Source organism: Thunnus maccoyii, chromosome 1, assembly GCF_910596095.1.
Source record: "Thunnus maccoyii chromosome 1, fThuMac1.1, whole genome shotgun sequence".
Lineage (NCBI taxonomy): Eukaryota > Metazoa > Chordata > Actinopteri > Scombriformes > Scombridae > Thunnus > Thunnus maccoyii.
This window is the reverse complement of record NC_056533.1, coordinates 15,830,852-15,858,843: the sequence shown is the minus strand read 5'-3', so window position 1 is coordinate 15,858,843 and position 27,992 is coordinate 15,830,852. Positions and strand designations below refer to the sequence as shown.

At 40.5% G+C, this 27,992-nt stretch overlaps 1 protein-coding gene across 2 annotated transcripts; it reads left to right on the top strand.

Annotated features, from left to right (window-relative positions):
* Positions 1-27,899, top strand: greb1 (growth regulating estrogen receptor binding 1). Of its 2 annotated transcripts, none has more exons than XM_042404156.1 (34): positions 1-959; positions 6,912-7,072; positions 7,255-7,362; positions 7,897-8,073; positions 8,257-8,439; positions 10,356-10,469; positions 10,567-10,701; positions 12,674-12,835; positions 13,180-13,302; positions 14,441-14,626; positions 15,038-15,174; positions 15,372-15,648; positions 15,765-15,893; positions 16,035-16,244; positions 16,837-17,034; positions 17,215-17,398; positions 17,553-17,736; positions 17,840-17,976; positions 18,116-18,467; positions 18,651-18,766; positions 18,956-19,161; positions 19,333-19,951; positions 20,688-20,844; positions 20,944-21,046; positions 21,295-21,450; positions 21,627-21,763; positions 21,866-22,027; positions 23,114-23,318; positions 23,425-23,587; positions 23,732-23,850; positions 24,458-24,690; positions 25,314-25,514; positions 25,796-25,934; positions 26,434-27,899. In XM_042404156.1, the coding sequence occupies exons 2-34, from the start codon at positions 6,919-6,921 to the stop codon at positions 26,595-26,597; spliced, it is 6,030 nt and encodes a 2,009-aa protein (XP_042260090.1). In that variant the 5' UTR covers positions 1-959; positions 6,912-6,918; the 3' UTR covers positions 26,598-27,899. The 2 variants fall into 2 exon arrangements, with proteins under 2 accessions (XP_042260090.1, XP_042260057.1); XM_042404123.1 differs by having other exon boundaries at positions 4-959; positions 10,564-10,701.
* Positions 27,900-27,992: the final 93 nt, after the last annotated feature.

The window sequence follows — 27,992 nt, the reverse complement described above, 5'->3', positions numbered from 1 at the left end:
TGATCCACAGGTTGGCACTGCATGTTTCCCAGGGTCTTTATTTGTCGTCCTGTCAGGTCTGATTCACTTGTAACACATGGATGTCTAATACATTTTATATTAAAAGAGACAAACTTTAACTTTGCTAAAGGATAGAGGAAAATAAATATCCGCTTGCTCTATGTGACTAAATTATCAAGTCATAGGAACAGGACATGTTTTAGAGCACATCATTTAGTTTAGTCTATTTGATTCCATTAATCAGCTTATTGCAGAATATGTATTTCGAGACATGGGAGAGAGAATGAACTAAGACTAGATTTGACTATTTCGTTTGCTGGCTATTTATTTTTCTGTTTTGTATGATACCTGGCGGGTCCTGTAGCCTGCTTTTTACAGGTTTCTTCGTTCCAAGTGTTGTTTTGAAGCCTATTTTCATCATTAAAATACAACAAAGATGTGGCATTACTTACAATGTGACATTACCTTGGAGAAGAGTAACGAGTTAAAGGTCGTCTCTAGATGGTAACCCTAGCTTTGCGAAACTCTATTATACTTGTCTCGTTGTTTTATGACGTGACAACGCTGTGGTTAAGGTCCGGTTAGATTAAGAGACATATCATGGTTTGTGTTGAAATGATCACTTGAAACGTGGTATGGGGATAAAGCATAGGGATAAAGTTACTACTTCATTACAAATCTCGCGAGAGTTTTGTATGAATGGGTCAAATCTAGGGTTACCGTCTGGACACGAACCGGGTTAAGTGGTAAGGGGAGTCGGCCGCCGCTCGGACTGTACCGTTATTACCGTGGAGGACTGGGGGAGGGTCCTCTTCTCCTCCCCTCCTCTTCTCCTCGTGGAGGACGAGATCAGATCAGAGGTGATGACACACGCAGGAGAGATGGTGACAGCGCGCAGGATCACCGTGCAGCCTCTTCATGAAGAATAGTTACTGAGCTTCTCCCGCTGGATTGTAGAGGTTAGTTTGAGTTTCTAAAGTTTGTTTCCACAGCATTTTTTTCTGCAGGTGGAGCACATTACCTTACTTACATCCCTGGCTTCATGATAATGAAAAGCAGACCTTCACTGTCTGCCTTGTTGCTGCTGATGCTGTTAACAATCCTTCAGAAGGCTTTTAAACTGCTCAACTGTAGCTTTGAAATTTGGCTGGAGCCTGGGCATATGTATTGAATCTTCACACTTTGTTTGTTCATGTTTATTTTCTGTAAACCTCTTCTACGTTATCCACACAACGTCTCTCTTTTTTTCTTTTTCTTCATATAGTCTGAAAACTAACGTACACTTTTGTAATCATGTATGTTGTAATCAAGGCAACACCGATTTGTGACTTGTCCAGTAACAAAAGATAATTCGTCCTGGTCTGGTTACTTGTAATATATATATTTTACACAAGGCCTGAACTCATTTACCAGATGCAGCTCACAAGTTAGTTTAATGGACTCCAAACATGTAGGCTATTGAAATCATGCAGTTTTGGCTGCAACCAAAATCGTTTTGCAGAGTTATACAATTCTTTGAGTTTGTTTTACACACTATGATTTTTGTAAACTTTTGCAGTTAGTTAGGAATAACTTGTCACCACAGGATAAGACACAACCGATGATTGCTCAATGATGCATTCATACGTCCGTCTAACAAAAACACTTTTGAGTTTGGTACAATAATTTGGTATACTGGATTTGTTATGATAGGATAAATGTATTGGTAGTCTATATTTCTCTAACAGGCCATTTAGTATTGCTTCACGAACATATTATATTGGATCTAGTGTTGATGGCTATGAAACGAATGAGTGTTTTGTATTGAAAACTGGAAAAAACACACAGAGGGAAAGACAGTGCAGTTTGTTTATTTGTGTGTACAGTATATTCATACAGTTGTATCCATGCGTTGACTTCTGCTGCTGCTATATCATTAATCACATAAACATCACTTGTTGTAACTCATGATGAAAGGGGTCTTTGAATGTGTGTAGTACCTAAAGCAGCTAAAATGTTTAAAACCATGCTAAGCTACAGCTTCAGCCTGATTTGCATGTCTGTAGACAACACAAGTTCCCAGGAGTTATGCAAGATAGAGAGAGCAAAAAAGAAAACAGCTCAAGGACATGGAGCATAACAAAGCAACAGGCTGAGCAGACATACAATATTCAAGGAGTTGAAGCTTTGTGGCTTCTTGCAGCTGTTTCACTGCACTACCGTTAACAGATAATATGCTATATGTAGACACATAGTGTCAGTGTCTTGCAGCAGAGAGTCAGTATATCTACAGTATATATCAATAGTTTGTGTGTGCTGTCCTGCTGCAGCTCACAGCTGAGATGGTTTCCATGTTATACAGTATAATAGTGAACAATGTAATAATGTAAAGATGGTAATTTCAGGCAGGTATGAAATGAAAAATCATTGTAATTTATTTGGAGATGTATGGTGTTTGCAGGAAATTCTGTTATTTTGAGTAAGTAGCCAGTTAAATGTGTGAGGATGAGTGTGAAGATGTATAGTTGAATGTCTCACTGAGGGCTTGACTGAGCAGTTGGCCAGTTGGCAGGCTGGCCATCGATCCAGTGTCTGTTGAGCAAACTGTGAATGAGAGCATTTGCTGTGGGTCACACAGGTCAGTGATGAGTGATCTGAGGGTCCTGTGTGTGTGTGTGTATGTGTGTACAACTCCCTTTGCATATGTGTTTGGCTGTGGGTCAGTGCTCACAGAGCATCTGCAAAGCTGGAAGTTTTTCTCTTTTAATTCTACTATTCAGGGCTGAAAGAGGTGCTATACTGACCAGATGACACTGCTCGACATTCGACATTCCTCAGGCCTTATCTCTCTCTCTCTCTCTTACACACACACACACACACACACAAACCATACACATAACCACTCCAAAATAGCTTCTGTTTGTACACACATTTGTATTCACACATTCACTTAACTGTGCGTGTCTGCTTTTGTGTGTGAGTGTCTAATATGATCTGCTTTTCGACGTGCAAGGGTGGAGGTTGGAGACTGCACCCCTGCTTGTCAGTCTGAAAAGAGAGAAAGAATAGCTGGGATGCTGCATGTGTTTGTGTGTGTACGGCTGGTATGTGGGCCTGGCTAACAGAGAAAGAGCCTGGGGTTCTTATCTGACCTCTCCCAGGATGACCTTTCACCCCCCAAGACAAGCCCTTTGTGTCCACTGAGCTCGAGCCCATGGGAGAGCGTGTGTGGGGGTGTGTATGTGTGTGTGTGTGTGTGCACCCATGTATGTTTGTGTGCGTGTGTATTAGAAGTATAGGCCACATCAAAGTCTTGCTTAAACATTGTTATCTGGACTCACCTTTGACCTTGCGGTCATGAGACATCCCTCAAACTAATACATCCATGCCCTTAAAGCAGAGAGTGTATATGTGGGTTTGCATATATTAGCAAGGACATCATGTATCAGCCTGTTATATGTTGTATATGGGCAGTAACCAGAACTTTCTTTTTTATAAATTGGCTTAAAAAGTTTTTGTAGCATTCCAGAAGACGCTGGCACATATTCATAATTCACTGATTCCCATTAATAATCATGGATGTCTATCTTGGTTTGTTTTTTAGGGTAAATACACCAATTGAAGTACATTTAATAAGTAATAAAAAAACATGTTAAAAAAGTGTTATAATGCTTACTAGAAAAACTATGACGTAGTAGTATAGTCTATGGATCGTACAGGGCTCAGAGTATAAAGGGATCCTAAATGCAGGTTTGTGTGTGTGAGGTTGTGTGTTTTTGAGTGTGGTGGTGGGAAGGGGGTCCAAGGGGTCATAAAACACCACAATAGTGTCTCTCTCCCCAGGGTGAAAGAGACAGAAAGAGAAGAAGAAGAGGACGGGGGGGGATGAAAGGATCTCCCACTTCCATGTCAGGGAGAGAGGAGGGGGGAGAGGGGGGGGATGGGAGGAGAAAAGATCAACAAAGCTTCCTTAAAAGTTTTTCTGCTTCTTTCTGTCCTCTCTGCTACAGTGCATGTCCTTTTTTTATGTGCTACAAATCTCTTGGGTTTTGTTAGGGATGCATGCCATTCTAGTGGTAGATATTCCTTAAATAATAAATTCAGATTACACACGTACAGCTAGAGAGTAAAGATGGAGATAGACATTTTGACTGAACAATACAAATCACAGCACTAAGATGCTTTTGTGTGTTTTGTTACTGCCCTTAAAGCACAGTGGTAACCAGTATAGTACACACAATGAATGCATTTTCTATGCATCTTCTGTATCCTGTATCAATACTCACACACATAGTGTTTGATGGTACATGATTTGGAACCAAATGACATTTAGCACAAAAACTTTTTATCTACCAAGTAGCTACAAGACTGTGACAGAGAGCTCAAAAGAGTTCAAGAAGTTTAATATTTCAAATTTGATGCCTTCATCTTGTTATCATGCAGTAAAAACATACTTGTTTGATTCACAATTGGTCGAATGTTTAGGATTTTGGTCAGGATTCAATAAAAGGTTGAATACGTCTCCCTGCTTTAATCTTCTCCCTCCCTTTTTCCCTCCCTATCTCCTCTTTTTTCTGGTTGTAAAGCTCGGTCTTCTCTTTGGTACAAGGTGTGATTACTTCCTCTTAGTGCTGGCTGTGTTATGACAGGGCTTTTTGTCTTCCACCCCTCTGTCTCTCTACAAAGTGGTGTAAGGCATTAAAAGACTGCATTGTTTTTTTTACATATGAAAGTGTGGAAGCAGAAGGTGGCCCGTAAGGTGTGTGTGTGTGTGTGTGTGTGTGTGTGTGTGTGTGTGTGTGTGTGTGTGTGTGTGTGTGTGTGTGAGAGAGAGAGAAAGAGTGAGGGAGTCTTTGTATTTGTGTGTGTTCAACATGTCACGTGATTTGTCTTTCATTAAGAGCATTAGTTTTAATGTTGTATTATATGTTTGTCAGATAAACTTTACCTATCTCCAGCTTCAACCTAGACCTACCTACTGTACATACTGCATTTATACTCACCGCTACATGTGGAACATCATCTAGATACAGCACAAGTTAAACAAATGTGGAGCCATGTAGAAGGCCTAAAAAGAAGATTATTTTATGTTGTTGAAAAAGCAGACTTTAGCTTCATATTTTATTGGCCTCAAAGTTTTCATTTAACTTTTAAATTAAGTGGCAAATGTTTCTGACAAGAGATGCAATGATATGATACATCACAGTGGAGACAGATATCTTTGTTTTTGATTTAAAAAGACAAATTGTTCTTTGAGTAATATTGTCTTTGATTTAGCCTGAAACGTTGTTGGTTGCGGGATTCATTGTTTTTAAACAGACAATCCTCACTCTGATGGGAAGCTGTAGTCCTTCTAACATGTCTCCTCATGACACAAACAGCTTTAAGACTGTAATCTGACAGGCCAGTCTTTTCATTTAGCTGACCTGCAGGTTGCTGACTGGTCAATGAGTGTCATGCTACCAGGTTTGTCAGTCAGTCATGTGTAGCTTCTTGTGTGTGTGTGTGTGTCTTAGCCAGCATATGGGCAGTCAAAGGTTTAGAGAATGGGGATTAAGTTGTGCTTACAGTCCAACCTTCTTATTTCCCTCCTCACTAACCCAGTTTGTTTGTTGTACAAAACATTTTTGGGTCTAACAGAAATCCTCTAATGCCTATATCCCTTAGTCATTTCAGTGTTTATTACATATTCAGTAATAACATTGTATCTTGCACAAGAAAAAAAATCATGTACAAACAATAAGAAGTAGATAAGAATAAGAAAATGCAGTCCAGTATTCAACTTATACAAGTGTGATGTGGAAACTTGAAGCCTCCAGTGCACATACACTTAGAATGGACTTTACAGTGAAGTAGGAGACATCTTGTGTCCAGCAGTTAAACTTCTGAAAAGAAATATATTTGTATATTCATAGATTCTGGATTTTTTAATGAGGGATAATTACCACTCTAAAATGAAGGATTTTAAATTGGCAATTGTACTTTTTTGTGGAAAAAACCATATCAGAGACACATTGTTCTAGGGAGGGGATCTTTACATTTAATTTAAAACACTGACTTATAACAAGATATTAAACAATAACATCAACTTAGACACACTTTTTATGCCCTTCAGTTAACAGTTTAAAATAAATCAGTGCATTTGCATTGCTGGTAATAAGTTAAGTTTAACAGCTACAAAAACAGTATTCAGTCCAGGTTTGAAAAGGTGCTCTCACAGAGTTGGTTTCGAGGAGACTTCCTCCTCTGTTCAAGAGCAGATGAGAAACTAGAGCGAACCGGATAGAGAGAAAGTGAGAGAGAAAGTAGAAAAACAGAGGGAGTAGAGTCTAGGTCAGGGTGCCCTGACACTGTCAGTGCAGCTGATTTTATGGCATGCTGTCTGGACAAATGCCACCCAATAGTAACCACTGTTTATGTGTGTGTGCCTGTGTGTGTGTTTTTCAGTGTGAGTAGAGGATAAGTGTGTCTCTGGATTTTACTGTTCATCTGTGCATGAGAGTGCATGTGTCCATGTGCCTGTATGTGTGTGTGTTTGGCCCAACAATATGAACCAGTACATTTATTTTCATTTTCAGAGGGCTTTAACAAGTATAAACAGCAGAGTGTTTTTCATTAAATACATGGTCTGTTTGTTTTACTGTTTCATTACCCTCTTTGCTTCGTATTAAATTATTGGTCAGATATTGCTGGGATAGATTCAGTTTTTCTTGTCGCTTCAAAACTAAAATAACACTTAATAATAGATCAATAAAACTAAATGTTGTAAAATGGAAAGACTGGTAAATCTGACTTTGAGTGCAGTAAAAGCTAAACTGGACACTAAAAACACAGTGGGTATTTGGTATATAGTCAATTCAAAGAAGAACAAATTGCTGTCACTTAAACAAATATTTGTTGAGTATCCAACACAAAGTTACTGTGTTTTTCAGAACAGCAATGGGGAACTCCTATGCAGGCCAGCTGCGGACAACACGCTTTGAGGAGGTCCTTCATAACTCCATCGAGGCATCACTGAGGTCCAACACCATAGTGCCGCGGCCTGTTTTCTCTCAGCTATATCTGGAGAGCGAGCAGTCATTGCCACACGATGGTGGGTTGCATAGAAGCACCATAGATAATGGTTGCAGCAAAAGGGTTACTTATTTTCCTGAAAATACTGTATCTCCAATTGGAATCCTGAACTCTGTTTCTCAGATTGCTTTCCATCCATGTTTTTTTTTTTTTTTTTACAATTTTTTCCATACAATATTTTTGTGGATATGTCCCCAACAGGCCGAACAGAGAATGATGATGAGGATGATGAAGACGGTTCAGAGTCTAACAGCCCTCCAATACCCTATCAGATGAAAACCCCACCTGAGGGATGCTGTACCACAGACGGTTTGTACACATATGTACAGGGCCAGATTTGCTGAGATTTTACACCTCATTTCAGTCATAATTGGTACCAAGGGATGCATGTTTTCAAGCATACATGCTAACCTGGAAGTGCAGTTTCCCAGTGATAAATGGCACATTATGCATGTAATCAGTATTCACCCCCTTTATGCATGTGCATCATCCAAATGACAGAGAACTGCGGTTGGTTTTGCATACTGCCGGACCGGAGAAGTGTGAAAAATATAAAGATTTCTTCTTTAGAAGCAGCCATAAGGCAGTGCCAGGCGCTTTAAGGGGAGGGTGTAGTTGGGAACATAAAACTGAATTCACCTGTACAAGAAATCTTAATGACAACAAAGGGTGAACAAGCAGCAGAAAAGTATGCAGGTCAGCTCTTTGTATATATTATTGCTCTTCTTCTTTATGGTTAACTAAGATCTACTATAAAAGTCAAAGAAAAGCACCATATAGGACATTACTACCAGATCATTTTGGGAAAATAACTTTTTTATCCCTGTCTTTTTCTCCCCACAGGCTTCTGTCAGGCAGGCAGAGACCTGCGTCTGTCGTCGCTGGCATCAGATTCCCTGGATGTTCCCCCTGGGTTCATGTTGGTCGGGGTGAAGTCCCCCTCCCTCTCTGACACCCTGCTGGTGTGCGCTGTGGACCGCCGCTTCCTGCCGGATGAACGGGGTCGCAACGCTCTGCTGGGTGAGGCAGGAGACTTACACAGAAAAATATTATTGCTGTTTGCTGAAAAGTAAAAAGCTCTATAAAATGTCAGCTCTCAGGACTGAAAAAACAGCCTTGTTTCATTTCCCAGTTACTGTAGGTTTACATAAATCATGTTTAATTCTGATGATTCATTTTTTTTTGTATGTCTGCTCCCTCCAGGCTTCTCAGGGAACTGTATGGGCTGTGGAGAGAAAGGGTTCCGCTATTTTACAGAGTTCTCAAACCACATTAACCTGAAGCTCAGCACCCAGCCCAAGAAACAGAAGCACTTAAAATACCATCTGTACCGAAACAACCAGGGCGTGCTGGTCAAAGGAGCTCCCATCTGCTGGAGGGGACATGGTAAGAGCGGCAGAGATGGATACATATGTTGTACTTAGCAACTGAAGTGATTTTTTGATTCTAGATGTGGCTCAAACACTGATTTTGTTTTGGATTTTTACTTGAATAAAACTGTGGTGAGCCTATATTAACAGAAACAGAAAATTGAGTGTGCCTTTTTATATTTTGTGGCTGGAGATGCACCATGTATCTGGGATACATATGGAGACAGGGTGGAATTAGGAAAATCCATTATCATATATATAACTGGGTGTATTACAGATTTTTTTTACAATCATAGCTCGTCACATTGTCTCATCTAATGCGCTTAAAAAGCAGCACTGTCCCCACCTTGATGAACTGACAGCTTAGCAGTGGAGTGGAGTGTCATGAGTAACGTTCATGAAATATAAAATAAGGCCTAGTGTGTTGAAATTGTCTTTACTGGTTTTTGTGGACAAGAGAAAATGACATTTTGCAGCAGCTTGTTGGTAGTTGACTTAATAGAGGTAACCCATATAGATCTGATGAGTATGTTATCACTCTTGGACACTACACTTCACTCAAATTAGATATTGCAAATGGAAAATTTGGAGGAGTTATTTAACTACAAGGCCGTCATACTGTACATGTACAGTATGCTCTTGTTGCTGAGAGATGGTGGGAAGAATCAGGTGTTGATCATACTTTTTGTGGCATTATAGCTAGTAAGTAAATAATAACAAAGATAAAACATTATTGTTTCTGAGAAATTAATGCAGATGTGTTCATTACTGTATAATCAAAGTACAACAGCGAAACATGAACAAAAAGGTTAGGTTGAGAAGAATTCACAAATGTGGTCCGTGCTTTAGGATTAAGGCCTTTATATCTAAAAATGTAACAGGTTTAACAGGGTTTGTAACGAGTTTGTTAGATGGACAGGTGGTAAAGCCTTGAGGACAGGTCAAAGGTGAGACTAGTGAGTGTACACAGAGGCTACAGCCTGCAGGTAACCAGTCAAATCATACTGATGTCAAAGGACACCACCTGGTGAAAAGGCCTCTTTGAAAGGATACTAACCTTGTAGATATTGTATCCTCTTAATGTTTCTGCTTCTTAATTTTTTACTCCTGTTGTTTGGGAGGGTAAGGGTCAAGTCTCAGTGTTTATTGTGTAAGAGGTCAGAGCTTGGTTGTATTAAATGTAAAGAATACTATCTGATAGGACATCTCTTTAGACCCTCTTTTTCCAAGCGTGCTAAAGTTTTGCTATTGAGAAGTCTGAAATACACAGTATGCTCACAAATTAAGCAATTTCTTCCTGGCAAAAAAGTATGTTGCCATGCAACAATGGCTTACACTGTGCTAACTCTGTGTGTACAAGGCATGTACTACCATAAGGTTAGTAATAGTTATAGAAATGTGTGTTCACCCTTCAATACCCAAGCCAAGCAAACACAGTTTAGGTAATGTTGTGCAGATTGGATAACCTGCCTTGACTCATTCCCACAAACAGAAAGCAGAATTTTTTTTTTTTGGGCCCTTATTTTTGTCTGAGAAGGGTATTAGAGGGCTGAACAGAGAAAGTGTCCATCTATTTAGTGTTGTATTAGATGCAGTGTAATTTAAATTCCCTCCTTTCCAGGCAGGCACTGTTTCTCCTCGTCTGCTGCAAGTTAGTATTTATACAACTCAAGAGCTGTGTAGTAGTATTAACAGCCCTGAAGCCTGTTTCAAGAAGCAGCTCCACTGAGTTAATTGCATAATTTTGCTAAAAAGGTCTTTTTGCTTGAAACAGCCTCTGTATCTGTGCACACACACACACACACACACACACACACACACACACACACACAAACAAATGAATACATTTATAAAATAACCTAGCTACTGCAAAGACAGGTTTCTGTCTCTCTGGATATTGAATTGCTTAGTGCGTCTCTGCGTGTGTTTCAGATGGCAGAATGAGACAGATAGGGTCCAACCCCTCAGAAGGCCATGTGACATCAGATGAACAGCCACCAAACCTGGCATTGACTCACCCATCACACACACCTGGAAGCTACACAGGTAACACACACCACACACACTTTTGTCACAATATATCACAAAAAGTTACAATAAGTAACATTATTCATTCATTTTTGTCTATCTCTGTATGCAGCAGCATCACATGTAGACCCAATTGGTCTGCCGCAAATCGCTGATGTCCCCCACTCACTGACAAATGGCAACCATGCTGTTTCCTCCATCGCCCAGCCGCCTTTAAATCAATCAGGGCCTGGGAGACCCTCAACTACAGGTACTGTATGTGCACTCTGGTGACTTCGGCTGTATAAACCGCTTTATGTTCGGAAGGATGTGTGGGTAACCTGAAAGACTGAAGATTTTTTAGTTGTGGCATTGAAGTTATGCTTAATTCCAGGAAACAAAATGCGAGTGAGAAAACCTTATTAAGGTGTTAGCTCATCATTAGAGTGAATGTACATGTGTTATAGTTGTAATGCACTTGCATTATTTTTTACACCCTTATAAAAGAAAAAGATCTTTTTATTAAAGTGTGAGTTTACTGAACTTTTTTAAAAAAACTTAATATAAAATATTTATCAGACTTGAGTTATCCACACAGAATATTAAGAATCTCCAATTTTATGCTTCTGTGGGGTTTCAGGTTAAATATTTGAAAAGTAAAATAAAAACTGTTTTGCCAGCCTTCATCTGTCTTTCAACATCTTACAACACGACGCCTAAAAAAAAAAAAAAAAAACAACCTTTGAACCCAACAGATGCAATATCTATTGCACTTCCACATGCCTGCAGAGGATGAGAGGAGGAATCTTTCACTGCATTAACATGCATCTGCAGTCAGATTATTCCAGGCATTTTGGAGCAACTTGATTGCTGAAGTATCATGTAAATAAATGCACATGCACTTCACTCCACGAATGTCCTTACAATTTAACATATTGAATGTTTTGAAATGGATCCTATGTTTCCCATACAAATTACGCTGGCAATATGACAAGCTTGGGCCTAGTGACATTCCTGTTACACCACCTGCATGGCTTTAGTCTGAAATGAATGCAGTCACATTAACAGGAAGGTTAAATCACATACACGGTTATCCCCGTTAGGGAGAGATATTAAATATGCATTTTGTTCCGCCTTCTCAAGACAGCGCTGTCATACATTTTTCATTTTCAGTTCTTACACACAAGGAGATAAGCGCAGTTTTATAAACCATGAAATATTGGGAATGAGACAGTTTTAAATACCACAAAACAGTTTCCCCAATATTAACTTATAACAGTCATGAAATATACCAGTACAAAAATATGGTTGGAAGAAAGAAATCACCAACTAAGTGCATGTAAGTTATTACATTTCTGCTTTAACCTGATTTCGCTTTATTATCTGGCTTCTTGTGTGCATGTAAACGTGGTCATTTTGTGTCTGTAGTCATTAAGCCCCTCCCCTGGGTTTCTTCACACCTCTGAAAGGGAGAGGTCCTACCAGCAGCAGCCCAAACAGTTTTTGTGTGTGTGTGTTATAACACCCTTGCCATACAGGAGCCAGCCAGCTGCATTGTGTGTTGGGGGTAGTCCTTTGTTTCCCCTTCTTTCATTTGCCAACACTTGGGGCACTAAACTTCTCCCTCCCTTTTTCTCTTCTGTCTGTCTTTCTCCCTCCCACTCTCTCAGTCTGTCACCTCTATAAACCAGGGTTGTAAAATTCTCCCTCATCTTTTTTCCTGCTTTCCCGCTGAATGAAAAGCTTCCTTCCTGTCGATGTTGTTTTTTTTCATGGCTCTTTTAACTAGTGGACCTTTTATGTGTCTCCAGTCCTCATTACTGCATTTCAACAGACAGTTGAGAGGAAGAGGAAGAGACAGGGTTAATGTATGACTACAATACAACTGTTTCTCATTACTGTATCAACAGAGGTTGATCCTAAAACAGTATGTAGTCTATGTTCTGCTGATTTGTGGGTTGCTGGAATTAAAAAAATGACTCTTCTTTAAGCCATAAAACTGTTCCTAAAGCAAACTGGAAACATCAACTCAACAAATGAAATTGCAATTACAAATATTAAAGCAGGAGCAGCAATAAGATCCCTTAACTGGGAAAAAAGAAGAATACAACAAACTTAAAAAAAAAATGCTTATAATGTACAAAATGGAAAATTATCTAATTTCTCCACATTGTGAACATTAATAGTATAAGTGACAAAATTTTAAGTAAATAAACAATGTGATCTTGTTTTCTATGCTCCAGGGCCTCATACAAATGCTGGACCCCCCAAAAAGAGGCACAAGGGCTGGTCACCAGAGTCCTCTGCCAACAGTCAGCCAGAGAGCACCGTGAAAACACTACCATCTTCATCAGCCTTATCTACATTATCTGTGTCCTCTGCTGCCACTAATGGAGCCAGATCAGGTAAAAATGGGACAGAAATGATAAAGGGAGAAACATATGAGACGTGTATTTTAATTTATTGATAACACACAACGCATTTATAAGCAGTATACAAACATTGTAATTGTTAACAAATACATCAAACACTTACATATACTAACAACAACATTACAATATGTTATAAACCAGTTATTAACTCTTAATACTGCTTATAAATGCTATATAGGGGGATTTAAAAGAAAATGTTACCAGTGTGGGTAATGCTGATGTGGCAATAAGAGTTATGTGCTGCTTGATATGTTTGCATGTGTGTATGTGTAAATTTAAATATATAAATATATATTTGTGCTTTCTCACCCATCCAGAGACTGCAGTCCCACTGAGTTCCTCACAGGGGTCCTTAACCCCACTTTCTCCTCCAGGGCTGTCTGTAACAGTGCCCGATCAGCTGTTACACACCTGCGGACTGCAACCTGTCATCTTCAAAGGTCAGACAACCAATTTTATTAATGATATATGATGCTACAATGCACAGACACACACAATGACTGCACCACCACCCTACAGCACATGCAGTTGTAGACTACACCTGTGAGGGAGCTGACTAATCAGTGGTGGTTATTACTGACTAGCTGGTTATGGCAATCATTTTCTACCCCGCTGTCAGGATTGGACAGGTGAACAGGGGAGATTTTCAGTAACTTTCCAACAGATGGTCATTTTAGCTCGGCTCTCCTCACAGGTTAGAGGTCAGCCAACTCCTGAGGCTGTTTCTCAGCCTCTCTACCCTCCCCTCATCCCCTCCCCTACAACCTTTTCACCTCTTTGTATAAACTGTCAACTCATCCACCTTTCCCTCTCCATCTTCTATACCCTCAACCACTTCTTGTATTTAGCGTATGCACTTTCATCCTTTTCTTCTCTCTCTGTTGTCAATTCTTATTCATCACTTATTTGCCCTTCACTTCACCAATCTTGTCTTTTCCTGTCTTTTCCTCCTTTCTGGCAGCTTTTGTGCCTCCCATCACATTTTCCTATCCCTTCTTTTATCCCTCTCTCCCTTGGGAATAGATAGCACTGCATTTTCCCACCACCTGATCCTGCACAACAGTTGGTTTCTATTTGGGTTCATTTGCAGCAAGACTCTGCTGAAACAAACACAATACACTTGTGAAATCTAACATAGCTCATGATTAAATATATTCACCCTTTTCCTATCATAAAGACAGCAATTGACAGCCTTAATGACTCAGACAAAGATGTCTGCATTGTGTTTTTGTTAATTTTTTATTTACACCACAGCCTGATCGCACTGTCTTTCCAATGTAATCATCTTTTACTACATTTTACTAATTTTATAAAGTCTTACCATTTTTCCATCCAACCATCTGCCACCCACTCATGCTTTTCCTACATTTCATTTTCTTACCTACATACAAATACATTGAGTTACTGAAGGTTCAGTGTCTTGCTCAAGGACGCTTTGACATCAGGTTGGGATCGGCTCAATGAACAACCTTATGGTTAATAGCCAAATCTACCGCCTGAGCTACAGCCGATCCCAAGTTATTGTCAACCATCTCTATGTGTTCATCTTCTTTATCTTGCTGCCTCTCACTGACACAGGTCATGGCCCTCTTCCTCAGCTGACTGGCAATGTCAGTGAAGTGCTCGTCAGTTCTCTGCTCCAGAGTTGTTACCTGAGCTCCCAGACACTCCCCAGAGTCTACCAGCACTACGGACCATCACCCATTCAGCCACTGTCGACTGAGATGCAGATTCTACTCACTGTCTACTACCTTGTTCAGCTTGGTCAGTTTAAAACCTTGGTTAAGTATCAGGCTGTAATTATACACAGTTCAGTAGGACTGCAAGGGTTAAGTCCTGATCCTTGCTGTACCTTATAATAGCCACTAGGAGGCAGACAGGCTAGCCATTAATTAATCTGTGAATGAGCTACTTACTGGATAAATGGGATGTTTTTGATCTAAACTTATCATTTTGTCAGGACTGTGGCTTCATATTTGACCATTATCACTCATTATCACTTATTGACCTGCCAGTATATGTGGTGTGAAAAATTCAAATATGCTAACTCTAGCTTTTTTAGTCCTCATGTTAAAAACATTTTCCATAAAACTACTGTTAAGTGTTTTGAATGAATAAATATTAACTCTTTTTCACCACACCTCTGTTTTCTTTCTTTCTCACCTACATTTATAGGCCCTGACCAAGTGCCCCTGATTGAGGACTTGGAGCAGATATTCATGAGGTCATGGAGGGAGTCTCATCTCAGTGAGATCAGACAGTACCAACAGCCTCAAACTCCAGCCTCCCAAGGGAGGCACTACGGCATAGAGGTGAGTCCAAAAATCAAAAAATAACCACAAAAAGCATTTGTCTCCCTTCACACCAAGCTTAATAGCACAAAGATCCATTCATGTGTACACAGTCATATCTGTCCTCTTCATGCAACATATTACAGGGACAAATACTGATGACAAGACAGATTAACAACAATTAACAAATTGCCTATCCTCTTTGTCCCGGTCTCCAGACGCCCTCCACCCTGCCTGGGCTGCCCCAGCATCTCTCCTTACCTCCCCAGAGCCAGCAACCCCTGACCCCCAGCCAGCTCCCTTGGCTTGCCCAGCTGGCTGCATCGTCCTGTGCAGAGGGTGTGGTGGTTTTAGGGGAGCAGGTCACATCTTTGGCTCAAGGCCTTCACCAAACATTCAGCAGATTAATGGAAGGACGGCTTGAAAACACCAACTACGTAGTTGTCATTGTAACTGCACCAGGACAGGAAACACAGTCCTGTGTGGTAGTCACAGGTGGGGGCTGTGTTTTCATAGTTTTAATGTGGTAGTGTAATTAAAGATGTTCAGAATTTAGCTAAAACGATAAAGCATATTTTAATTCAGTGTATTTGTGTGTATGTGTGCTGCAGGTAAACACCAGTGTCGTGCCTTGGCAGAGAGTATGTACTCTTCCAGTGAGGGTCTGAGAGAAATCAACCACCAGCTCTCCACTGGTGTTGCCCAGGAGCTCATCCATTACTGCAATTCCCTCGGACAAGGTGTGTCTGACTGTCTGCCTTTTGATTTGTGGGTCTGAAATTGTGTGGATCTGTACGTACATATTTATGTGTGCAGTACAGGCATATTAATGTCTGTTTGATGGTATACTTCAACATGATGTGTGACCTCCTGTTTCTCAGATGGGGATATGGATTCCCTCCTGGATAGTGCCACCCTTGACAGCAACGAGCCATCTCCTTTATCCAGCAGTCAAGAATCAGCTGAAGAGAGGAGTCTCAAAAACACACACAGTCCCAAAGACACACACAGTCCAAAGGATTCACACACACAGTGTTCAAAAGACTCACCCAGTGCTAAAGAAGCACCAAGTCCAAAAGACTCCTGTTCAGGTGAGACACAGACTCACACAGGTTGAAGTGTTTGCAGTGTATAGAATGTATTTATGTGGCTCACAACAGTGTGAAAATACACCTTGAATATTAACTGTCTGGACAAGATTAATATCAAACTAATTTCAGTTGCTTTCTCCTGGTAGATGTCACAGATTCTCTGTATCCTCAAGCAACAGAGTTGCTCACATTACCTCTGTCATTGTCATTTTGGTGTTATTCCTATGTTATTTTAGGTATCATCCAGTACAGCTATAATCCATACTTTTTATACGTTTGAGCTACATATTTCAACCTAATATGTTCTAGGGTTTCAAATTTTCAGTTTTCAAACCACCAATTTGATTTGATCTGTACTGTGTTTATATGCTCTTACAGCTGTGACTCTTCCTGAGGAAAATTATTATATATGTTCATTTCCTCTTATTGTAAACATGTAAATCCAGCCTTAGATTACATCTGCATGTATTTCCTGCCTACGTGATTGCTCCTTCTTTTGTCAGCAAATGTGCACAGCTGAGATCAGACAATAATGTTCATTCATTTCTTAAATTGAATCCACTGATGTATATTTGTGTCTGTGTGTGTGTAGAATACTCTGTTGAGTGGCGTGAGGTTCGGCCAATCCAGCTGGCAGTAGCCCGAAAGCTGCTGTCCCATGTTTGTGCCATAGCAGACTCCAGCACACAGAACCTGGATCTTGGTTCCTTTGACAGGGTCAGCTTCCTCATCCTGGTCCCGCCCTCTGAGGTCACATTTCAACAGACCGTTCTCCACCTCTGGAGCTCTGGTTAGTTACATGACTCTTTTTTGCCAGCAGCCTTTTTTCTGAATTCCTACTGTCTCTCTTTTTGAAAGACAAGAAAAAAATCATAAAAGCAGTAGATTCTGAATGTGTGTTTGCCCGTAAACATGATTTGTTTGGATGTTGATCTGTGCCACCCTCTCTCTCTTTGTCTGTGTATTTCAGGTGTCCTTCAGGAGCTTGGGGGTTTAGACCAGGAGTGTGTGTTTCAGCGGGACGCTGTGCGTTATGTGGTCAAGATGGATCAGAGCGCTCAGGCGCGAATTGACAGCCTCATTCAGGAAGCACACAGCAACTCCTACACTCTTTACATCCTGGTCCATGACCATGCTCACTGGGACATTAGCAGGTGTGTGTTTGAGAGGGAAAAAGAGAAACAGAGTAGAAGTGATGCAGAATAACTAATGTTTTGACTTTTTATTGTTGATTTTCATCAGTACAACAACCTGATACAACAGCATTATAAAGCAATCTGCCTGTCTGTGTTTCTTTCTGTCACTCAGTGCATCCTACAGTAGCTCAGACAGTGGTTTGGGTCTGGTGGACCAGCTGTTAAACTCCAGACAGGTCAGAGATGCTCCCAACATCCTGATTCTCCACGTCACATCCTTCCCCTTCGCTCTGCAGACGCAGTACACCCGCATCAGCCCCTACAACGAGATCCACTGGCCCTCTGCATTCAGTAATGTAAGATAAATGAAGTCTGTGTGAGATACACATTCTGAGAGTTGGCGCTTGAATTATTTGAATGTGCGTGGATCTATAACATTGTGTGTTTGTGTGTGTGTAGGATGTGGACCTGTATCATGAGAGAACGCGGTACTTTGGTGTGTCAGAGCTTTTAGAGTCGACCCGTTCAGGAAGCAGTCTGCCTCTTATGCGTTATGATTCCTCTTTTGAAAGCATGGTATCTGCCTTGGAAGAGAGGTATACACACACACACACACACGCACACACCGAGTCTACACAAACACATTACACTTAATAATTAAGTTTAAATTACTTGCAGGTATACACAAAAAATGGAGCAAGAGACCCTTACGATCTCTCTTTCCGTCTCTCCCAGGTTCCCTAAGCTGCACAGTGCTGTGATCCGGACTACAGTTCTGATCCAACACTACTGTGTAGCTCTGATGGCTGCATCTGGTAGAATCAGTGGCTCCCACAATCTCCACAAACACACCTCTGTGGAGACCCTGGAGATTGTGCAATCACTGCTCACTGCTGCCCAGCAATGCCCTGCCCACCACGGTCACATGGTCCTGCTACGGATCCCCTCTTTGGCTCTGGCAGCCTGGGCACACCGACGGCTGTCCAGAGTGAGGAGGCAGTTGGGTCTGGAGGAGAATTTTGAAATCATACTGGGGAATCCCAGCCAAGCTCTGAATATTGGACAGAGCTTTACTGATCAGATCAAGGTGGGGGAGTAGTTAAACTTATCAACAAATACTTGATAAATTTGTTTATAGATAGATACACAAGTAAAAAGACAAATAAGCTCATTGAAAATCAATTTACTCTCCTTTCCATTTTACCTTCATGTTTAGGTTTAGAGCCTTTGTATAAAATGTAGGCTTTCTGTGCTTGTGTGTGTCATGCAGACATGGCTAAAAATCCAAGATGCTGACTGGGTTCCTCATACCTACCTGGAGCTTGAGGCCCTTCCCTGCATCCTGATCTTGTCAGGAGCTGAGCCGCTGGGAGAATCATTGCCCAGGTAGGCAAACTAAGAGCAAAAATTACTTTCAAAAGAATCACTTTCTAGCAAAAACAGGAATTGTGGAGCCCTCATCAGAAATCTGTTAAAAAAAAACAACTTTTAAACTTTTTTAACTTTCAAGAAAAGCTACCTAAGATGTAATTAAAGTCATCTTAAGTTTAACCTCTGAATGATTTCTCTCCACAGGTCACTGAAGTACTGTGACCTTCGAGTGATAAGCTGCTCCTACCTTCATCGTACCACACTTGAACAAGAGCTAGGACTAGCTGCTTACCTGGTGAGGGCAGAGTCACGACCTCCACACAACCATGGGTCAGGAAGTGACCTGCTGGAGAGTGATGCAGAAAAACTCAGCAGCACTGACAATGAGGAGGAGGAGGGGCAGGAGAATGGTGAGATAACAATGGACAGTGACTAGTCAATGTTTTAAAGTAAGGAGTAATAATTGCTTTCGGTTTGAAGGGAAATCCCAACTGATTTGGTTGATAATTTATTAAACAAAGAGGAGTGAACGTATTAATGTCACTCTTTTTCTTATTTCTGTCTCCTTCTTTTGTTTCCAGGGGACTCCCCTCTTTCATCCAGCCAGCCGCTCCAGTCATGCCCAGACAATGGAGCATTAGATCCCTTCCCTGCCCAAAGCAACACCTCTCCAAATGTCCAGAAAAACACAATGGACACCATCCAGTCTCCCTCACAGACCCAGACTCAGCTGCAGCCCCAGCCTTTATCTCAGTCATTTTCATATCCTCAGCCCCCACTTCACCACCAAACCCAACCTCAAGTGCAAAGTTATTCCCAAGCCCAGCCAATTTCCCAGCCGCAGCCCCAAAGTCAGGGTCAAAATCAGCTGTTGTCTCAAACAAATCCCCAACCTCACTCGCAAACACTCCCCCAACACCAGTCCCTCTCACAGATGCAAATACCTCACCCTCAAAATCAACCACTGCCCCCTGCCCAGTCTCGTCATCTACACTCCAAATCCACCTCCTCTGGCTCCTTGTCTCCCCGAGCCTCCTCTCCTCATCTGAGCTGCTCCTGGGCACGGGGAGTGAGTCGCCCGCCTTCTGTGCTCCTCCCGCGTGCTCTCTACGACATTATCACAGCCAGTGACAGCAGCGGGCTTCCACGATGTACCTCATTCCTGCCACACATGTCTGTCGCATGGGCAAGCAGCTTCAGGTAGAACACATATTTTTACACTCCAGTATATCTCATATCACAAATAAAAAAGCTGTTTAAAAAGTTAAAAGCCACTGTTCTACCCAGAAGATGCTAACAAAACTTTAATGGCTAGTAGTAATGAAAGGTTGCATTTTATGAACAGTAATATATATATAACAAAATATTAGACTCTGCCTTTTTGGTTGTTGTGGTCATTTTCACAAAAATCATATAATAATAATACTAATAGTAATAATAAAGGGCAGGTACACAACTGATGCCTTAAAAATATGGTGTCTTCCTACCGTACGTTTAGCTGAGCAATTCAACAGTGTGATGAATTCTTGAAAACTTTACATCCAAATTGGTTGCACAGGTCCAATAAACGTTTTGTTTTAATTTAGGGTATATCTCACTGTTTAAGTCCTTGTGGAATTGTTATTTACAAAAGCAGAAAAATAACACTGGCTCATTGATTAGTAATGTTAAGAACAGAATAAAAATAGGGTGTTAGAGTTCAATAAGTATAGTATGATAACCTTCAAACTCTGACCAGAAAGTCTGAGGTGACATAGTGGATTAATTCTAAGGGATTCATCCTCTCTGTTTTAGTAAAACATTCCATTATATCGTTAAATCAGAATGAACATTTAACTTTTCACTCAGTGTGTCCTTAAAAAAGCTGATGATAAAAGTCTCATTAGGAGAAATATGAACCATGAATATAACCATGAACCATGTCCCTTGTGCGTAGGCCCTTGCTGAGTAAGATGATGACATGTACAGAACAGTCACTGTATTATCGCCAGTGGACGGTCCCCCGCTCTTTCCACATGGACAGCAGCAATCGCACCGAAGGACGAAGTGACAACTTTCACCCTCGCAGGCTGCTCCTCAGTGGACCCCCACAGGTATTTTCTGGCTTTCCTTCTTTCTTTTACTAAAACTCATTGACTTGCTGATGCTATACATTTACCTTCTTTTCCCTTTGTTCTAATGTTCTTGGTCAGGTGGGTAAGACAGGAGCGTACCTGCACTTCCTGGGTATTCTGTCTCGGATGCTGATCAGGCTGATGGAGGTGGATATCTACGATGAAGAGGACATAAACTTCAGTCAGTATAGCAGCAGTAGCCACTGCTTCTCATGTACACCATGTAAATTGTAGAGACATGGTTTTCAAAATCTATTCTACTGTTCTCAAAGCCCTTTTCTGTTTTTTGATGTTTTCTGCTGTCAAGATAATTTGTTTGTATGCAGTATTCCGTTAAGGCTGTGTCCAAACCAGATTTGAATCTTCAATCTTCACAGTGCTGTGACGTCATGTGTAATACATCTGTTTGTACATGTGTTGTATATTTAGGTACCCAGGCAGAGGGGGTGCAGTACAACCCACCCAATGCCTCCTGGCCCAATCCGGACATTATGAGGACGATGCCCTTTGACTATACCATCCATGACCCTAAATATGATGACATCAGCGCAGTCTATTGTCCTGGATATAAACCTGGTGCTGATGGTAGGCACAGTCAGTCAAATCCAGACACTGTCACACAAGCCAATATACCAACACAATCCACAATCATAGATACTATACTCTTACTAATTTCAACCAAATATCAGACCTTTCCATTGAAGTAATCTGTATATTGTGCTGTTGTCCTAACCTGTCTTTGCCTGTGTTGTCTTCACCAGGAAACCCTGTACGGCAGGAAGATGTGTACCTACGTAGGCGGACATCTAGGATCAAGCTGTCTAAATATGCGGCATACAACACCTATCATCACTGTGAACAGTGTCACCAGTACTTGGGCTTCAATCCTAGATACCAGGTCAGCAATACGCAAACACACAATATGTAAATGACTCTCAAGCTGCTTTTGAAATATAAAAGTCACAGGCGGTCCTGTATGTCTCCTTTAATCACAATTTAGATGTATGAGTCAACACTGCACGCTTTCACATTCACTCATCTGCTGCTTGGAGAAGAGATCCAGCTCTACTTCATCATCCCAAAGTCTAAAGAGCACTACTTCAGCTTCAGCCAACCTGGAGGCCAACTGGAGAGCATGCGGCTGCCCCTCACTTCTGATTGGGTAAGTCCTTTGTCAATGAAACCTCAACTACTAGCATTGCCTTGTTTAAGGCATTTTCTGATGCAGATGTACAGATTGAAGAATAATCCAGCAGGAAAATAATTTAACATTTTCCTACACCAACATCACAACAGATAGTGAGGCTATCATAGTTTGTGAGAGTCATGATGCCCTGACTGTAAGTGCACCAAAATTGTCCTGTTACTGTTTGTCTCACAACAAAGATAAAAGGTGCAGAAATGATAAAAAAAAGATGTATGAATAAGAATAAAAATGGAACTAAGTAGAAAGTGATGTGTGTCACCCTGTGAGCCTTCTTAACATTGAAAACAAAGTCGTGAAATCTCTCATCCAAGATAACCAAAGCACGTTCTTTGTTTTATTCACACATCTAATTTTAATATAGAACGCAGTGTCAATTTAAACACTTACCTTTCCCTGTTTAGAGAAGTAATCATATCTCCTAGGTGCAGACACATACTGTTTATCTCAACACATGACCATTGCATTAAAGCAGTGATTTTCAGACCCCGTGACCACAATGAAATACTCTTCTCGAACCACTAGGTGGTGCCACATGCTACACTATGCCTCAAATTGTCATTACAGGAAAATGGATTACTGTGGCCTAGTGGTTCTTATTTATTTTCATTTAAATAATGGATATGATGTTGTATATACATTTGTAGAGGGTTTCTGTTTGAGAGGATATTGTTGGAAATTAATGGAAGCACTAAATAACAGCCAGAAAATATCTGATAATCATTCATCCAGCATTCAAATATCTGTATCTTGTATCATTGTAGACCCCCAGGGGGCCCCATGCACCATTTTAGAAACTAACCTGTGACCTATGACAAAGATGATCTTATTAGAAATTAGTCATTCATGAGAAATTAAAACTACATTATTGTTCAACTGTGGTAATCTAAAAGTTGGAGGTGTTTTGCCACTGCTGACAATGGGCGAGGTCATTACTTTACACTCTTCTTTTACTTTTTCAAGATTGTGTTGAATTGTTTAAATGTTCTGAGCAGTTATACTATGAATTATAAAGATGAATTTATTTATTTTCCACTTTTACAGAGCCCAGACTGCATCAAGAGTCCAATCTTCACCCCGACCACAGGCCGTCATGAGCATGGTCTGTTTAACCTGTACCATGCAATGGATGGAGCCTCACATCTACATATCCTGGTGGTCAAAGAGTATGAAATGGCCGTTTACAAGAAGTACTGGCCCAACCACATCATGCTGGTGCTGCCTACAGTCTTCAACGGAGCTGGAATAGGTTTTTTAACACTTCTACTATTGCTGCATCACATGTACTCAAATTGCAGTATCCAAAATTTTTTCATAGTCCACCACCTTAATAACTGATTCTGGTCCTCTTGCAGGTGCTGCTCACTTCCTGATTAAAGAGCTATCGTATCACAACTTGGAGCTGGAACGCAGTCGTCGGTTGGAGGGAGGGGGCCCAGCAGGTGACGTCTGGCCCTTCATCATCCTGGCTGATGACTCATGTGTGATGTGGAACGCAGTGGACCTCGACGCACGCAAGTACATACAGACCAATTATGTACAGTATATGAATCATAGTGAGGGACAAAATAGTTGTTGCTTGTATCAGAAGTAAGAATATGTGATATGTCACTTCATGAGTTGGTTTTAACATTGCTACTCTTTGCTTTTCGCTGCTATTAGTGGTCCAGTGGAGCACGCTGTGTCACTGAAGCAGGTTTTACAGCACATGGAGGCCTGTCCGGACCTGGCTCACTACGGACTGTGTGGGATCAGGAAGTGGAGCAGTCGTGGACTCACAGGTCAGGGATCATCATGTCAAAAACTTTGGAAAACTAAGAAGAACCATTTCCAAGGCATTTCAGTCTCTGTAAATACCATACAAAATAACAGAATTTGACTGTATGGGACACTTCAAAATAATAAACAGTTACAATACATATTCATTAAGTTGCTTTGAAGGGTTCTCATACTCTAGATGTTGTAGATGCCTTAGACCTCAGCTATAAATACAGCTTGTTATGTCTTCATCTTTTCAGCGGTTCCATGTTTACGTTTTAGATTGTACAGATATTTTTTCAATTTCTACAAGTTCAGGCTCCACGCTATATCTCAGATCTTTTAGCCCCCATCAGCAGTGTGCAGCCTTACATAACCAGTAATGTAGAGCCTGAAGATAAGGGATAGCGGAGCTTTTTCTATTAGCATCTCTCAACTTTGGAATGAGCTACCTGCAAAGCTTAGGCTGACAGTATGACATGAAAGAAGAAAGTGTAATCTTTTAAGAGATTTTTGAATAATTTTGATGTAGATTTTCAGCAGTTTGCTACTTTATGAATTAGGAGGAAATTGCTTTAAAACATGTAATTTTATTTTGAAATAAAGTGAAATTTGTTTTCTTGCGTCCAGGTAATAAACAAAGGGGACCTTTCTCCAGAGGTCATCTTCATGACTTCCTTCTCCTCAATGTCGACCGAAGTCAGAACGTCCAGTATGACCAGAACCGCTTCACCTGTCATGACGTTGACTTCACCCTGAGGCTACACAGTGCCGGACTGCTCGTCTGCCGGTTTAACAGCTTTAGTGTCATGAAGAAGCAGATCGCCATAGGAGGATACAGAACATTTATCATCAAGACCAAGGTAGATGCCTAAGAAACAAAAAATAGAACCACATATTACTTACAGTGCTTGTTACAGAGCAGAATAAAGAAACAGATTTGAGGAATTCATAATTATCATTACTTATAATTCAAAAAGTTAAACGTCATATAACACCACCTTAGGAGCTACACAAGTCTAAATGCTAGTCTGAATTTCACATCATAATATAGAATAGATGTAGATTTTACATGATTCTTATGGTTGATCCATGATAATTATAACAAATAATAAATTGTTGTTCAAGAAATTTCATTTTGGCACCAATGAAAGTGTGAGTAAAACAAGAGGTAATACTTGTTCTGGCTCCAGACTTCCAAAAGGGTTACAATTTTTATGCTTTTCAGCCACATGGAAAATGTATCTAACCAAAATATCTATCACAATGAGCAGAAAGACATAAAAGACATTTTATTGGGATTTACAAAACTTTATTGTTATTGCAAGTAATTTAAATACAAATTTCTCCATTCTTTACTGGGGCTAGAAAGTGGGCATCTTATTTTTCTACCATTTCATCTTTCATCATGGATGTGAATGACAGTATCATCCAATGATTTACTGTGTGCATCCCCAATATTAAACAAAACATTAAATTTCTCTAGATGACAGATGTTCCCACCTCAGTGGGGCCCTCGCAGTACATCTGTGCCCCAGACAGCAAGCACCTTTTCTTGGCTACGCCAGCTCAGCTTCTCCTGGAAAAGTACCTCCAACACACCAGCCAGAAGCTGTTTCCACTCAGCACCAAGAACTACACACACCCTGTACTGTCTGTAGACTGTTACCTCAACCTGGGACCTGAGGTACACACATGCACACACACACAAACATGTGGATCACAGCTTCTTTGTTTGTAGATTATTCACCTCCAAACATCTGTGTAGGCTCACATCCACAAATACACACATCTTACACAATACACGTCTAGGACAGTTTGTTTTGAGTTGACATCTAGCTTCTTATGCAGGCAAACTACTGTATTTTTGCTGTATGTTCAGGTGCATTGTACTGTGATGCTCTCACCCTTAAATGCTAACATACAGTGTATACAGCATGTCACACTCCTCCTGCCTCTACTCTGCAGGTGACGGTGTGTTTTGTGAGTTCAAGACCTCACTCTGTCAACATCAGCACCACCGGGCTGCTGTTCAGCGGCCTTCTCCTCTGTTTCGCTGACTCCTTTGTGACTCCTGGGTTCCTGAAGAAGTTCACCTTCCTCAAAGGTACAAAGACAGATCAAATACAGACAATAAAAAATATGTATGTTGTAGATGACACATGGGTGACACATAGGAGGGGATGTAACAGTACTGTGCAGAGCAGGCTAATCATAGGTCTCATACTGAATGCCTAAAAGTGCTACATGTTGCATTTTAGTAATGGAAAAAAAAATACCAACAAACAAAGTTTTATTGCTCTACAGGGAGGAAATGGCGTCATGGCACAATACAGGAATAAAGGCTTTCAGTGTGTCTCAACTTTATAGATGAATGCAATGAGTGAAACAGAAATAGTTAGATGAAAAATCAAGATCAATAATTTCTGTGACATGGAGTATGAGGAGAAGTACATGCAATGTTTTGTCTTAATTTTGAGAAACAAAATATCAACAGTGAACCCTGATCTTGTGTTTAACGCGATTATTGCATTTTGGAGTCATTTTTATTTCCTATGTCATAGTTAAAGTCTCTATCCCCCTACCTCCTGTCCGCCTCCCTGTAGGTGCGACTCTGTGTGTGATCAGTGCAGATCGTAGCTCCTTGAGGCAGACGGTGGGCAGGCTGGAGCTGGAGGAGGAGTGGAGGTTCAGACTCAGTGACGAATTCCAGACTGCCAACGCCAAGGAAGACAGACCGCTCTTCTTCCTGACTGGAAAACATATATGACTGGAACATGTGTATACAGTGATACTGCCATGAAGTATGAAATGTACAAGAGTATGTCTTGTGCTATATATGACAGTACACACGAAAATGGGTTTTGAATTGACAATGCAAGATATACAAGATAGTAGGCTATTATACTGTAGGTATATTACCCACACCTGTGAGACCCAAAGGAAACATTGTGAAGAGAATATGAAACCTAGACCAGTTCCTATCACTGCGCACACACACACAAACACACACACACGCACACAAATAGGATTTGGAGTTGAGGTCCAGGTTTAGGCTGCCAAAGTCAAGACAGATACATTCATCTCGGAAAGGTCGTGATCTATGAAAATGCTAATGTGTTATGGATAAGGAAACAGCAGAGAATTATTTAGCTAAATATATATTTTTATGTGGCCTTTATTTAGCCATGATTCTCCTGTGAGTTAGCAAATGATTGTCCATGAAAGGTTAAAGATTTTTCAAAAGGCTTTTCAGGAAACCTCAAGTGAAAAGCTGGTAAAGACATGGTATTGTCTTCATTTACTGTGATTTGTGTACCACTCCATTCAACACTGAAGTGCTAACTTTATCAGAGTATTTTTTGTTCCACTAGCTAATGTGTTGAAATTGTGTGAAATTAAAAACACCCGTTATCTGGTTGTAAAGTAGTGTGGTGTCAAAAAGTTTAAAGGATTCATTTTATCAAAAAAGGGCTCGATGCAGTATCTCGATTTACTGGATATTTGAGGGAGATAGACATAAGCAAAATGAAAATGGAATCAAACATTTTATGCTTTGTGAAAGTCGCAGGTTCTGCTTTTGTATTTCTTGATCTGTGTTTGCAGGTTTAGCTGTGTGTAATTTCTTGCTGCAATATTTCAGTGTTCTGCAAACTTACTTGCAGATTCAAACAATATGAGAAGCTTTGTTAAGGGTAGACACAATCATTTGTGTGCAAAGGTAGCCGATTTTTGGCAACAGACATTTATATAGGGCAATTTTGTTGGACAAGGTTTGTTTTGCATGTATGTTTTTACATATAAAATATTTTGAATATATTTTGTCACATTTGTATTATGTAAAAAGTACTTATCTACTGCATGTACAAGATAAAGAATCCTAAAGCTGTTTCTCTGTTGTGATGTAGAAGATTTTGTTGGTAAAGATGTTATTAATGTTTTATGCTCAATATACTGTATGATGATGTTATTTGTAGCTGTTGCAGAAACACAAATCCACTGTGTATTGGCAGCTTTTCACAATGTACAGTTTTCTATACTTTTAATTGTATAAATGTACAGACATTCTCAATATGTGTTTGTGTTTATGTGTCTCTTATATTTTTCAAAATTAGAACCAAACAGAACCCTGGCTGTTAGCAACCTGAATGCCAGGGTGGATTAG

What these genes read in the sequence shown, in the direction of transcription:
- greb1 (XM_042404123.1), top strand. Translation starts at nt 6,919, where the DNA reads ATGGGGAACTCCTATGCAGGCCAGCTGCGGACAACACGCTTTGAGGAG. An exon ending in TCTCCACCTCTGGAGCTCTG is followed by an intron (nt 17,035 to 17,214) that starts GTTAGTTACATG and finishes TGTGTATTTCAG; the next exon opens with GTGTCCTTCAGGAGCTTGGG. An exon ending in TGCCCCTCACTTCTGATTGG is followed by an intron (nt 22,028 to 23,113) that starts GTAAGTCCTTTG and finishes CCACTTTTACAG; the next exon opens with AGCCCAGACTGCATCAAGAG.